The sequence below is a fragment of the Pelobates fuscus genome, chromosome 9 (assembly GCF_036172605.1).
Source record: "Pelobates fuscus isolate aPelFus1 chromosome 9, aPelFus1.pri, whole genome shotgun sequence".
In the NCBI taxonomy this organism is placed as follows: Eukaryota; Metazoa; Chordata; class Amphibia; order Anura; family Pelobatidae; genus Pelobates; species Pelobates fuscus.
Window position 1 is genome coordinate 11,849,564 of NC_086325.1, and position 14,423 is coordinate 11,863,986.

The 14,423-nt window shown below is 40.4% G+C and overlaps 1 protein-coding gene across 1 annotated transcript; it reads right to left on the reverse strand.

Moving 5' to 3' along the window:
- Nucleotides 1-447: 447 nt before the first annotated feature.
- LOC134573594 (cytochrome P450 2C31-like) lies at nt 448-10,591 on the reverse strand. The gene is made up of 8 exons (XM_063433380.1): nt 10,362-10,591; nt 7,366-7,528; nt 4,387-4,547; nt 3,829-4,005; nt 3,601-3,742; nt 3,177-3,364; nt 1,174-1,315; nt 448-1,065 (listed from the first exon to the last, which is right to left on the reverse strand). Exons 1-8 carry the CDS (start codon nt 10,539-10,541, stop codon nt 875-877), a joined length of 1,344 nt encoding a protein of 447 aa, XP_063289450.1. The 5' UTR covers nt 10,542-10,591; the 3' UTR covers nt 448-874.
- Between the last annotated feature and the right edge of the window lie 3,832 nt (nt 10,592-14,423).

The following is a 14,423-nucleotide window of genomic DNA, read 5'->3' on the forward strand; positions in this document are numbered from 1 at the left end:
TTCCAAGCAGTTGTATACTGCAAACACAGATTAAAAGGAATCCATGTTTAAAATGGAATGAGGCAAAAATGTGATTCTTTGTTAAACTAATTTGCATTTGCCCACCCAGAATCCTTTGCGGTTGTAACAGCACTGCAGATTTGGGATTTCTGTGGGAAAAGCAAGTCTTATGGCTTGACTGGTGTATATATTGACATTACATGTTAGTTTCCAGAATCCCAGGATATACTTGAAAACTAGAGAAATCTCAAAATCTCAATCTATCTTTCCTGGTAAAATATTTTATAAATAAATAATCTAAAAAACATGGATTGACGCAATATTATATTTCTTCTTCTTAGAAGAAAAAACAAATATCAGAAAGACTCAGGGTAATAATGACTGAGTCATTTGCATAATGATAGACAGAGAAATAAAGCAATGACACATATCATCTGAAAGATAATTAAGGTTTATTTTGATCCAAATATTGTTGACCATCATTGGTGTTGAAATTAAATCAGATTTTGCCTGAATTTACCCACTGTCTGTTAAAATGTCATAAGGTGTCAATCAGAGCTTTCAGTGGTTGGAGATACAAGTCCTATTTATTATGTATGAGGAATTATCATTAGAATGGGTTTTGACAATACCCAGCTGTTCCCAAGGACTATCCCCCAGAATTATTGTTTATTTTTCAAAGAGAACAAACAGCTTCCACAGTTGTGTCACAATAACAGAAAAGCTGGTGGTTAACCGACATTACAGGAAGTATAACATGCACACGTGGGACAAAAGATAACTCTTCTTAGTCTAGTGTCACATTGTATTTGTTTTTCATTAACATGGAGACAGAGAATTAATTGGGAGTCGCTATGGTGTTTGAGGATGTCATTTAGGATTCAGAACGAGGGACAGCATACATTTGGTAAGCACGAGGTCTTGTACCATTAGTGTTTGGCTCAGGAGTGATTTCAATGTCTTCTTTATCCACTGTTGGTTTAAGGATGAAATTTTGCAAGATGGTTGTGAAAAAGAGGAAAAGCTCCATGCGGGCCAACCCCTCCCCAACACACGCACGTTTACCTGAAGACAGCGAGAGCACAAGATTAAGGAGAAATACATGTTAGTCACTAGTGAAACTCTCTAAAATTCCATAAATCGAAATATTAATCTCCGATATAATGTTATTACCTGCAGAGAATGGCATGAAGGCATCGTTCTTCTTAAAGCAGCCATTCTCATCCAGAAAATGACCAGGGTCGAATTGTAGAGGGTTTTTAAAGTATTTGGGATCCTTCAGAGCAGAGGTTAGAAATAGCAAAACCACAGTGCCCTAAAGTAATTCAAATAAAGTGTCAGTGTTTTGGGCTTTTTTTTTTTTTTTTGCACCAAAGAATTACATTTAAAACAAGGGCAGACATTTAACCCCTTAAGGACTGAGCCAAATGTACACGTTGTGAACAAAACAAAACGTAAGCAAAACTGGCATTTGCGCTATATGTCTGTCCAACCGTGATTCATATTAAATGCACCCCCCCCCCCCTTATTATATATCATTTTATTCAGGGGAAACAGGGCTTTTATTTAATATCAAATATTTAGCTATGAAACATAATTTAATATGAAAAAAATGGGAGAAAATAAGAAATTTTATTTTTTTAGTTCTACATGACATTTTAACTGTCAATGTCATAATACTGTTTGCTTTTACTGCAATAAAATACACATATTTGTATTTAGCAAAGTCTCACATGTAAAACTGTACCCCCTATGTACAGGTTTTATGTTGTTTTGGGAAGTTACAGGGTTAAATATAGTGCTAGCAAATTAAATTCCCTATACTTTCGGCATGGGTTGTCAGGCAGGTCCTGCTAATTGTAATTAATTAAGATACCTAATTATGTAAAAATATTACATAAATATATATTTAGAATTAATATATATATATATATATATATATATATATATATATATATATATATATATATATATATATATATACGTATGTGTATATATATATATGTGTATATATTTATAATTTTTTTAAAATATTTTTATTTATATATAGGTATATATATATAGTGATATATGCGTATATATTTATGTATATAGATATATATATTATTTCGTTCTACATGTATTTTGATATATATATATATAGAGATAGATATATATATATATATATATATATATTAATATCACAATACAGTTAGAACAAAATAACACACATCTATATATTTTGTAATTTTTTATTTTTTATTATTATTTTAATTTAATTTTTCAACGTATTTACATATTTTTTTATATTGTATATAAATATATTAACAATAATTATATATATATATTTAATCAGTATCAGTCTACGTGTAATTTGATATTAATATATATATATATATATATATATATATATATATATATATATATATATATATATATATAATTATATATATATATTAATAGTGAAATACACCTAGACAGTGTATGTGTGTGTATTATATATATATATATATATACTTAGATCATATATATATAATATATATGATCTAATTTATCTTTTTTTTTACACTTATTTTTACTTTAATTTTATTTTATTTCCAGCCAGCAGGGGGACTAACTGTCATTACAGGCAGTTCCCCTGCTGGCAATGCAGCAGCCAACTAACCCGGCCATGTGATTGTGAGGTCACAAGGACCTCACTCTCATATGGCCGGGGGGGGGGGCAGGAGGAAGGATCAGCCGCGGAGGACTCCCTGGGATCCCAGGTGAGCACCCCCAACCGCCAACGTGGGATCGCCAGCGACTGGGTAAGTAACAAAAAAAATGGAGGGTGTACTATTACGCCCTGCGGCATTTAGAGCCGCTTAGAATAGGGCGTAATAGTACTACACCCTCCAGTTTAAAGGGGTTAATCATAGCATAATAAATTGTAACATGTTTATGTGTCAATACCTCATCAGGCTGACTGTTCTATTTCAAGTGACTTGTTTTAAGGGTCATAGGATGACAATATATTAAACTTCAACAGTGTATCAGTGATTATTATTATTATTTTATTATTATATAGCGCCATCAGATTCTTTAGTGCTGTTAAAAGAGTTCATGGGTTCTATTTCATCCAATATGTATATAATGGCTATGCATAAAATGTTTACATGTTTTATTTTATGAAAACAATTTGATATTGAATATTGAACCTTCTGAATATTGTATCCCCTGAAGGTTATGTCTTTGGTGACTGCAAAGGGTAGCCCAGCAGGGATAATGTCAGCAAATCGTTGAATTTCATGAATTACAGCATCAGTGTACGGCATCTTACTCCTGTCTTCCATTGATGGGCATCGATTTAGACCTATTATATTATCAATCTCCCGGTGGATTTTCTCTGAATTGAAATTCAAAAGGAAACAAAAGTATGAATTCTAGATTAAAATGTTCATATTTACAATTCTCACATATCCTTTGTAAAACTTCACAATTTTATTTATTTCCAATGTGGATTTTCCCACTGTATATATCCCAACCATGAATGTAATACTGTGTGGGCTGATGAGCACTTGGTCCTATGAACAGAGTGTTTTTATACATATCACAGGCAGTGGTATTAATTGATAATGATACCTTGTATCTCTGGATACTTGAGAAGAATTAGGAATCCATATCGCAGAGTCAAGCTTGAAGTATCTGTCCCAGCAAAGAACAAATCTCTAATCGTTCCCAGTAAATTTTCCTCATGAAATTCTGTATTGTGATTATTTTTTTCCTAAGACACAATTCAAACTTTTTGTTAAACATCTACTTGCTTCATTATTCCTAGATTTTCACAAATCATAAATTGTATGATACTACCTCCTCCATCCTTATCAGGAAGCTGTCTATGAAGTCACGTGGGCAGTTTGTGTCCAGCGTCTCTCGATGAGATTGCACCATGTCCTTCACAAACTGTCGCAGTTTGTCAAATATGGTAAAAATTCTGAGGTGTGGACCAGGGATGTGTCTGAGCACATTTGGGAACATTTGAAGCATCTGTAACAAAATTGCATATTTTGTAAACTAACATGAAAATGAAGAAGGAGAAAAATCTGTTTGATATTACTAAATGAAATATCTACTATGTGTGCTGTTTAAAGTTGTCTTATAATTTATTTGGGGCGTTTAATTCTTCCTTTTATTATAAGATATGACATTTGGGGAGGTTGCACAATCAGCTAGTAAATCCCTATTTTATTACTTTTAAAGCAAAATGCTGGTAGGTTATCCGAGTCCCCTAAAATATTTGTGAAAGGAGCTGGTTATCTTGCACTTTATTTTTTGTTGAAACATTTGCATATGACTAACAAGAAATGTAGAATCTAACAAGAAATGTGTATCTTTTTTCTCCAATGTCCCCAGTGTGACAGATATCACCTGCCCGGTCCTTGAAATCATCAGTCTCGCGATTTCTCTCATATTTGATAGAAGGGTTTTGAATTTCTCATCTTCATAGTCAAATCTCTCACCGAAAACCACAGAGCAGATGACATTGGACACGGCCTGTCCCAGTAGATGGATTGGGTCAAACAGAGCACCTGTTATGAAAATGATATAATCATCAGAGATTATTAAAGACAATTGAAACATAACAACAGATACAAGTTACTATAATAACAAAATCTGTGAGATTGTAGATAAAAACATTATTTATGTAATGCCTAGTTTCTCAAACTCTTGTAGGAGGCACGCTGAGAGGTGGCCGGTTGGCCAACTTCGCACACCAAAGATGGCACTTGGTTGCATGAGAGTGGAGGCAGCGAGGGAGCTCTACTCTTCATGATCTTTAAGCGTGCCCTGCAATGATGCCAAGAGCTGGGTTATGACATCACTCTGGCTCTGGCATCACTAAATAGAGCGCAATGAAGCATTGCTGGAAGAGAAATATTATACAAGCCCCACATTGATCCCCAGTGAAAGGTTCCATTCCAGCTCTCCCAAAGTATATATGTGTGTATATGTGTGTGTGTCCATGTGTTCTGTGTGTTGTTGTGTGTTCCAGTGTCCTATATGTGTAACTTTTAGCTGTATTACATTTTCATTTTTTGACTTTTATACTTCAGATTAATAGTTAATACGCTCCTCCTTACATAGACAATGTGACGAACCCTGCTGCATAGACCTGTATTGCTGGTTCGTCTGTTTGCATTGGATTCATGGATTTCCTGTCCGTACGCTTTTGTTCGTACGTTTTCTAAAGTACCGATTGAAACTACCGAACATCGGCCACCCAGGAGAGGAGTGTGCGGCTCATTAACACCTTGACCACAAATTAGAACGTTGTGGTTAACCGCAAACACCTCTCCATTCCATCCGTACGGGTGGTCGTCGTTCGTATGCCGAACACGAGGCGGCGGCCATTTTGGACACGAGGCGAATCAGCGGTGTTCGGTGCAAAACCCATGGATCTAAAAACGGACTCTTTATCTACCGAACACCGCTAGAGACGGCCGTCTCCCCTTCTATTCCCTCGGAGGCATACGAACACTGTTCCGTTCGGGAGTTTCTTTCATCCGTATGAACTTACCCAGATAGCCGTCCCATTCGTATACCGAAGGACTTATGAGAGACTTTGACTCCATGGCGATTGGACTGTGTACATCGGACCTGAGCGCTATTCGGTAGGAATATGCCCTCAGATCCAGGCTATCTGGGGATACGTTGCACGAACACTATATATTCGGTACTTTTGATTTTATGTATTTTATTGCATTTTTTTTGTGTTTGATTTTAAAATGGCGATGGTTCCTATCCTCGGAGTTAATTAGGTTTCTCTCTAATTATCTCCGGGATAGGAAAAGATGTATTATGGGTAAAATGGGAAGGGCTTGTGTTATAGCCACTGTGATTGGCTACTGTCTCAAATGTTTTACAGTCTTCCACCAGGTCCCCTAGGGGAGTGTCTACCTGGTGGAGACCTGCATAAATACTGGGCAGGTAGCCCCCATTAAACATATTACTGCTTGACCTTCAAAACGGAGCTTTGTCTCGTTTGTGGAGGGATTGACTATTGGGACAGCGTTTTCGTTTATTTCTAGCTGTGGAAGGATTTCGGATGGATTGCTGATCGGGAGTTACCGCATTCGTATGCTCCGTTCGGGAGTTTTATGATCGGTTATACTGGAATTGCATTTCTGGAGAAAGGGGATTATCGACTAAACGGCGGCTTCATTCCCCAGGCGGTGAGTGTCGTAACAATTGGTGGCAGCGGTGGGATGAATCCTACCGCCCTGAAGGCCAGCTACACACCCCGGATTGGAAATGCAATATGAGGAATTAAGGCGTGCTACCCTTAAAGACATTTTGGAGCGCAGAGGACGATCAGCGAGCAATCTCAAGAAAAGAGAGATTATTGCTATATTGGTAGAGATGGATACGGCACAGGGAATGGAGATAGCTAATGTGCCGGGCCTGCTGGACTTAACACCCGAGGAGATAGCGTTTAAACGGGCAGTTCAGATAAGGCTGGCACACTTTGGCCCCAACCCTGCAGCGGATATTGTGGTGCAAGTACAAGCCGCAGTGACAGCACAACAGGCGCTCCAGAGGAGAGGAGCTGCAGCAGCAGAGGTACCCCATAATAATAATGGAAAGAAAAAGGTACCATTTGCTGCTTTTAGAAGTTTTATTGAGACTGAAGGAGAGATAGACGGGTTCCTGGTGGACTTTGAACGACAGTGTGCCTTACACCAGGTGCCCGCAGAAGAATGGGTTCCTATCCTCTCTGGGAAATTATCCGGCCGGGCCAGTGAAGCTTTTCGGGCCATCCCAGAGGAGGAACTCACTAGCTACCGGGCAGTAAAAGATGCCCTTTTGGCCCGGTACGCTGTTACACCTGAGGCGTACCGGAGGCGATTCCGGGACACTAATAAACAGGCTGGTGATTCCTATGTGGAATGGGCATTCCGGGTACACCGCACGGCAGCCCACTGGATGACAGGGTGCCGAGCGGTAACTGGGGAAGAGGTGCTGCAAGTGTTCCTGCTAGAACATTGCTTTGACAAGTTACCTGCAGGAGTTCGTGAGTGGGTCAGGGACCGTAAAGCCGCTACCTTCCATGAAGCTGCTCGTCTGGCCGACGAATACACTGATGCACGTAAGCTAGATCAGACAGCAGCCAAGGTCCCTGCCCGAGTGGAGTACAAACCGGCAGCACCTCCAACCACCAATGTATATCACCCCCCAGCACAACGTACCCCCACTATGCCGCCAGCAACCAACCATGGGCAGTCAGCCCGATTCAACAACCGGGGTTACTCCAACCAGATCCAGTGCTATGGATGCAAGCAGATGGGGCATAAATGACCAGAATGCCCCTTAAACAGTGCCAACCAAGCACAGAAATGCTATTCTTACCACTGTCTTTAAACAGAATATTCATCAGGCCTACTCTCTCCCTTTCGCTTAATGCATCGCCGTGCTCTTGAAGAACTTCTCTTATAGTATCGCATCCGATGATTATTACGGCAGGCTGACGAAACGTATAGAATGTAAACACGGGTCCGTACTTCTCACTCAGCTGTGGAGAGAAGCACATCCAGGTCTGAGTTATCTTATTTAAGTTTTTGAAAGCAAAACCGGTGAAGAAACCAGAGCTAGCACGTCCCATAAATCAATTCCAAATATCAAGATGTGTTTGCAATCCTTCTTTATCATAATTATTCCTATTTGTAATATAATCTTTGGGAAAATGCTGTACATATATAATCAATATATATTACATGATATTACATAATGTATACATTTTCCATATTTTTATTTTGCCGTAATGTTGGTACATACATAATCTGACTTTAAATGTTTAAATATGTATTTTATTCATATTAGATTTGGAGAATCATTTTGTTACAAACTGCAATTCGTCCAAATTTGGACCATTCGGGTGATCGTCCAAACTCCCAATTTCCAAACCTCCATATGGACTCATGAAACAAGCAACTTGTGCATAGACAAGCATGTTCGTTGGATTTGTGGTTCAGAGTTCCGTCTGTGGCACTAAAAAAATTGATTGATGGGGAAAAAAGTGATTGATAGTTAGTGGGCAGTCACTAAATTAATGATTTTATTCCCAGATCAAGTGAGAAGTGACCAATAAAAGGAAAAAAAATTGTAGAGGTAAAAAAAAAATATATATATATTTTTCATATATATAAGAACTATATATAAGTATATCTTTATTTTGTTCCTCTTCTTCTTCCCTCTTTTAGTTACTTTTTCTCACTTGATCTGTGAACCAAAAAGCAGGAAAAGTTTCCTATTAGTTTACTGCAAAATATACACATACCGTATATACTCGAGAATAAGCCGACCCGAATATAAGCCGAGGCCCCTAATTTTACCCCCAAAAACTGGGAAAACTTATTGACTCGAGTATAAGACTAGGGTGGGAAATGCAGCAGCTACTGGTAAATTTCTAAATAAAATTAGATCCTAAAAAAATTATATTAATTTAATATTTATTTACAGTGTGTGTATATAATGAATGCAGTGTGTGTATGAATGCAGTGTGTGTGTATGAATGCAGTGTGTATGAATGCAGTGTGTGTGTATGCAGTGTGTGTGTGTATGAATGCAGTGTGTGTGTATGAATGCAGTGTGTATGAATGCAGTGTGTGTGTATGCAGTGTGTGTGTGTATGAGTGCAGTGTGTGTGTGTGTGAATGCAGTGTGTGTGTGTGTGTGTGTGTGTGTGTTGCAGAGCCTTGGTGGGGGGGTGGGCATTTTTATTATTATTATTTTTTTACATTATTTTAATATTTTTTTATTATTATTATTAATTTTAAAATATTATTTTATTATTATTGTATTATTATTATTTATTTTTTCATCCCCCCTCCCTGCTTGATACATGGCAGGGAGGGGGGCTCTCCTTCCCTGGTGGTCCAGTGGCATTGGCAGTTCAGTGGGGGGGACGGGGGCTGGCAGAGAGCTCTTACCTCTCCTGCAGCTCCTGTCAGCAACCTTCTCCTCCGCGCCGGTCCGTGCAGCTTCTCTGTCAGCTCACACTGTAAGTCTTGCGAAAGCCGCACTATGACCCCACGGCTCTCGCGAGACTTACACTGGGAGCTGACCGAGGTGCTGAACGGACCGGCGCGGAGGAGAAGGGAGCTGACAGGAGCTGCAGGAGAGGTAAGCGCTCGCTGCCAGCCCCCAGTCTGTATTATGGCAATATAAATTGCCATAATACAGACACTGACTCGAGTATAAGCCGAGTTGGGGTTTTTCAGCACAAAAAATGTGCTGAAAAACTCGGCTTATACTCGAGTATATACGGTAGTTATAATATGTATATAATTTGCAATAGATGGATCGGCCCGTTTTTGTGCCCTTTTGGCATGTCTGATTTATTTTCCCAAATCTTTTTTAGTAGACGAAATTCTGAAGAACCACCACATGCACAGAATTTGTTCGTCCAGAACATTTTTTATTTGTCGATTAAGTCATTCGGCCGAAAAATAGTTTTTCCACCGTGTACAAGTCTAATTAATATCTGATCAGAGTTTGCGTCTAGTGCATATATATATATATATATTTTTATTTTAGGCAGAATTGCCCCAGGGCTAAATTAGAAACCTAGAGAGGTCAATGAACTAGATCTGCTTGATCTGTCCTTTTCCTCTGTTAACCTTATGTATGTTTGTCTGTCACTCTCATTCTTTCTAACTGTGTATTTTAGACCTGGGTTATATTACACAAAGATTGTGTGTCTCCATCTCCAATGTGTGGACATACAGGGTAATGTGCTAACCAGCTATTGTTAAAAATAAAATAAATCATAAAATTGAAATGGATGTTATAAAAAAAATTGCCTTAATGGTTTTTCCACATTTCTTTTTTTATTTGGGCTTTTGCATCAATATACAAAATATGATTGTAAAACTGTGGTAGCAAAAAAAAATAGCCATGTGGCTAGAGGGAAGCTGCTCAGCGTGGAGCAGGTAAGTATCACCACGTTAAATAGTTTTTATATGACAAATTACTAAATGTAGACACACCTGTCACTTAACAGATTCCCTCTAGCACTGAATCCATAAAAATGTTTGCACTTTATGAGCACACCTGCTCACATGATCCTAGTTACTACTATGTAACTTTATCTTTACTACTGTGAACTGCAACTCAGCAATCCAAGATAAGTATTTGTTACTAGACATTATGCTGGTAGATAAAATAAATTATCCCAGATCCTCGGTCGATTTCTACTCAAAAATTAAACTGTTTGTATTTTTCTTCTCAGGACCGCAGTGCATCTATAACTAAATCAATTGAGTATTACGATTTTTTAGTCTTTACCACATCTACTGGAAGGCTATTCCATGCATTGACAACTCTTGCTGTAGACTGATACCCACCTGGAGTATAGAACGAGGAGCTTCTGAAGGGTTAAGATCCAAAATATTGCCCAACAAGGGAAGTGGTGTGGGTCCCGGGGGCAGGTTCCCTTGTTTCTTTTTGCCTCTCCATATCACAAGGTAAAACAGTAGAGTTATAAAGGAGACGAGAAGTAATGTCCCTGTGAGTCCCAGCTCCATTGCAGCAACAATAAATGTTCAGGCAATTCTCTTCCTACACGTGATCCTGAAAAGGGTTGTCCTCAGTATGATAACCATGGCAGCTGTAAGCAGTTTACTTCTTTAAATAAATGCTTTGTGTGAAAGCTGCAGTGAGACACCCATCTATTGGTTTATTAGAGAAATACATGAAATATGAATTTTTCTATCTATACATTTAAGCCTATCTAGTGAAGGGAACTGTAATATGAGGACTGTTTTTTTGTTTTGTTTTTTAACCATACACGGATACAGACAGTGCAGACATACAACATACAGACAGGACACGGAGAGGAGAAGGCTGCAGTATATGTAAGGGACCCAAAACACACAGACCCAAATATAAAACAGACAGTGGTGTAGTCCATATTGCCTTAGACAGGCTTAATGTATGAATGTTAAATAAAAAAAACACAAGAAAAGTGTCAAGGCTCTTCTAAAAATAAGTATCTCGTGTGTAATACAGGTACAAAGTGTCACCCAGCACTCAGAAATACAGTAATAAATCCAAAGCAACAGTAAAACACCACAGTGTCTCACACTACAAAGATATACTTAAAGAGCTGAACAGCAAATAAATGCATGCTGCATAGCGGTACCAGGCTCTGTATGTGAAGCCCAAAGGTGTCTATACAGGCTAAACATAGTAGTAATAGCTGTGCCAAAAATGATCCAGTTTAATAAAAAAAAAAAAAAAATTATTGATAGAATAGATAAAAATATATTTGCATAAAAAATTGAATCTACCAGGAATTGACAAGGATATATTGCAAACATATGCAGTGTCTAAATTAAAAATAAGGGTTATATCCTAAAGTGCATAAAAGGTTCACCGATGGCAAACCTTGCAATAAATAGTCTTTCAGTAGACACATCTATCCACAACCATTAGTATAACCGTATTACCCTCAGAAGATCAACATTAAGATCTATAGATAAATATGCCTGTGTTTTGTAAGCACAGGCAAGGGCAATAGGAGACCGGTAGATTTTTGAGTGGAGTTCTTAGATTGCACACAAACAGGACATGCTTTAAAAAAATGTTTCAGAGGAGGCCACCAAAAACAGGTGAGTATTGTCAGGGACCAGGAACCAGACAGAGACAGAAGTAGATGCAAACACACCTTTATTAATAAATAACAAATAAATAACAAAAGCAAAGTCCAGGAATCAAGCAGGGGTCAGTCACCAGAGCGGGTAGTCAGACAAGCCAGGATCAGGAGCACGGAGAGCAGCGGAGTCAGGAACAAGGCCGGAGTCAGGAACCAGGAGCAAACAGGAAACACAGGAACAAGGAGACTTCTGGGGAACAGGAAACCACGCAAGGGCAAGGAGGTTCTGGGCTTAGCTGCTTAAATAGGCAGAACTGATTAGCAGCAGGGTTGATTACTACTCACAGGTGAGTAACCGTGGCAACAAGCAGAAGGAGCTCATAGTGATTGCAGCTGAAACTCAATCACTGAAACAGAAAAGGGTTGCTGTTTAACCCCTTAAGGACCAAACTTCTGGAATAAAATGGAATCATGACATGTCACACATGTCGTGTGTCCTTAAGGGGTTAAAACAGCAAAGAAACCCTGACAGTACCTCCCCCTCAACGACTCCCCCCATCTCTGTTGGTGGGTCCGGGCTTCATGGGGAAGCGGGCGTGATAGGAACGAAGGAGGGATGGTGCATGGACATCAGAGGCTGGAACCCAGGAGCGTTCCTCTGGACCGTATCCTTTCCAGTGCACCAAGTATTGGATCTGTCCTCTGAAGACCCGTGAGTCAATGATGCTGCGTATTTCATATTCCTCATGATTGTCAATCAGAACAGGACGTGGACGTGGCACTGAGGTGGTGTAGCGATTACAAACCAACGGTTTCAAGAGGGAAACATGGAAAACATTTGAGATGCGCATGTTAGCAGGAAGGTCAAGTGCGTAAGCTACAGGGTTGACCCTTCGAAGTATACGAAATGGCCCAACGTATCGGGGTGCCAGTTTTTGTGAGGGAACACGGAGGCGTAGGTTGCGGGAAGACAGCCAGACCCTCTCTCCGACCTGATAGGTAGGTGCAGGAAGGCGTCTGCGGTCGGCCTGGAGTTTGTAGTTCTGTATTGCGCGTTGCAAAGAATTCTGAACCTGCACCCAAGTGGAACGGAGTTCCCTGAGATGTTCCTCCAATGCCGGTATCCCCTGTGGCAAGAACGTATCAGGTAACATGGACGGTTGAAACCCATAGTTTGCCAGGAATGGGGATAGCCGGGAGGAGGCATTAATCGCACTATTGTGGGCAAACTCCGACCAGGGTAGCAGATCAGACCAGTTGTTCTGGTGGTCAGAAATGTAGCAACGCAGAAACTGTTCCAGTGTTTGGTTAGCTCGTTCCGCTGCACCATTGGATTGCGGGTGGTAGGCCGAGGAGAAGGAAAGCTGAATTCCCATTTGCGTACAAAAAGCTCTCCAAAATCTGGACACGAACTGGCTACCCCTATCTGAGACTATCACTTTGGGTAACCCATGCAAACGAAAGATCTCCCGAGCAAAAATTGTTGCAAGTTCCTGGGAAGTTGGTAGTTTTTTCAAGGGAATGCAATGCGACATCTTCGAGAATCGGTCAACAACCATGAGAACGACTGTATTGCCACGGGAGACCGGAAGATCTACGATAAAATCCATGGACAAGTGGGTCCAGGGTCGTTCACCATTAGGTATGGTTTGCAGGAGACCCACTGGAGGGCGTCGTGGGGTTTTATTTTGAGTGCACACAGGACAGGCAGCTACAAAAGCGGTGACATCCGAACGGAGATTAGGCCACCAAAATTGCCGGGAGACGGACCAGATTAACTGGTTTTTGCCTGGATGTCCAGCTGCTTTGGGGTCGTGGTATGTACTCAATAGTTTCGTATGGAGGTTAATAGGTACAAAACAACGGCCATTAGGTTTCTCTGGAGGAGCATTACTTTGTGCAGCCAGAATCTCCTCGCCTAGGGGTGAGGTGAGGTTAGTACGGATGGTTGCCAGTATATGGTCCGGAGGAATCACAGGAGTAGGGGGTTATCTCCTCTCTAGATGGAGGGGAGAACTGTCGAGACAAGGCATCAGCCCGAATGTTTTTAGTACCGGGCAAGTAAGAAACCACATAATTGAATCTTGATAGGAAGAGAGCCCATCTAGCTTGCCGGGGGGAAAGTCGCTTAGCTTCAGAAAGATATGTTAGATTCTTGTGGTCTGTGAGTATGAGGATTGGCACTGAAGTACCCTCAAGAAGGTGCCTCCATTCTTTGAGAGCTAAAATTATGGCTAGAAGTTCTCTATCACCAATCTGGTAATTGCATTCCGCCGGGTTCAATTTCCTCGAGAAATACCCGCACGGATGCCTGGAGCTCTCTGGGTTAGTGTCAGGGTACCTGTAGTCTCTACCTCAGAGGAGGTGAGAGACTTAGACGTTTATCCTCCCAGAGGGGTTGTTTCTTCCGTTCCTCGCGGTTCTCTCGGCCATTTACAAGCCGACCGCGAGGGATCCACTTCCTTATATGACGCGACGCTCAGTAGTCGACGTCATGACGCCAACCCGGGTCGACCTGTCAGTCAAGTCCCGAGCACTAATCAGGACTCGTCGGGGGCGTGATTACCCTCTAGAATCAAGGTATAAAGTAAGGCTTTCGGCATCTGCTCATTGCCCTGTCGTAGTTCTAGCCTGTCTAGTCACTCAGTGCTCTTGTATTCTAGTTGTCTCTTTGGTTCTGACCCGGCTTGTTTGTACTACCCTGTTTATCTCTGTTACCCTTTGACTCGGCTTGTCTCTCGCTTACCTGTCCTCTCGTTCCCTCGACCTCGGCTTGTTCCTAGACCATTCTCTACTTACTCCTTACGTTAAG

Coding starts and splice junctions, on each gene's coding strand:
- LOC134573594 (XM_063433380.1), bottom strand. CDS start 10,541: ATGGAGCTGGGACTCACAGGGACATTACTTCTCGTCTCCTTTATAACT. Junction 4,548..7,365: donor TATTCTGTTTAAAGACAGTG/GTAAGAATAGCA, acceptor TTTTCATAACAG/GTGCTCTGTTTGACCCAATC. Junction 3,743..3,828: donor TCCTGATAAGGATGGAGGAG/GTAGTATCATAC, acceptor ATTGTGTCTTAG/GAAAAAAATAATCACAATAC.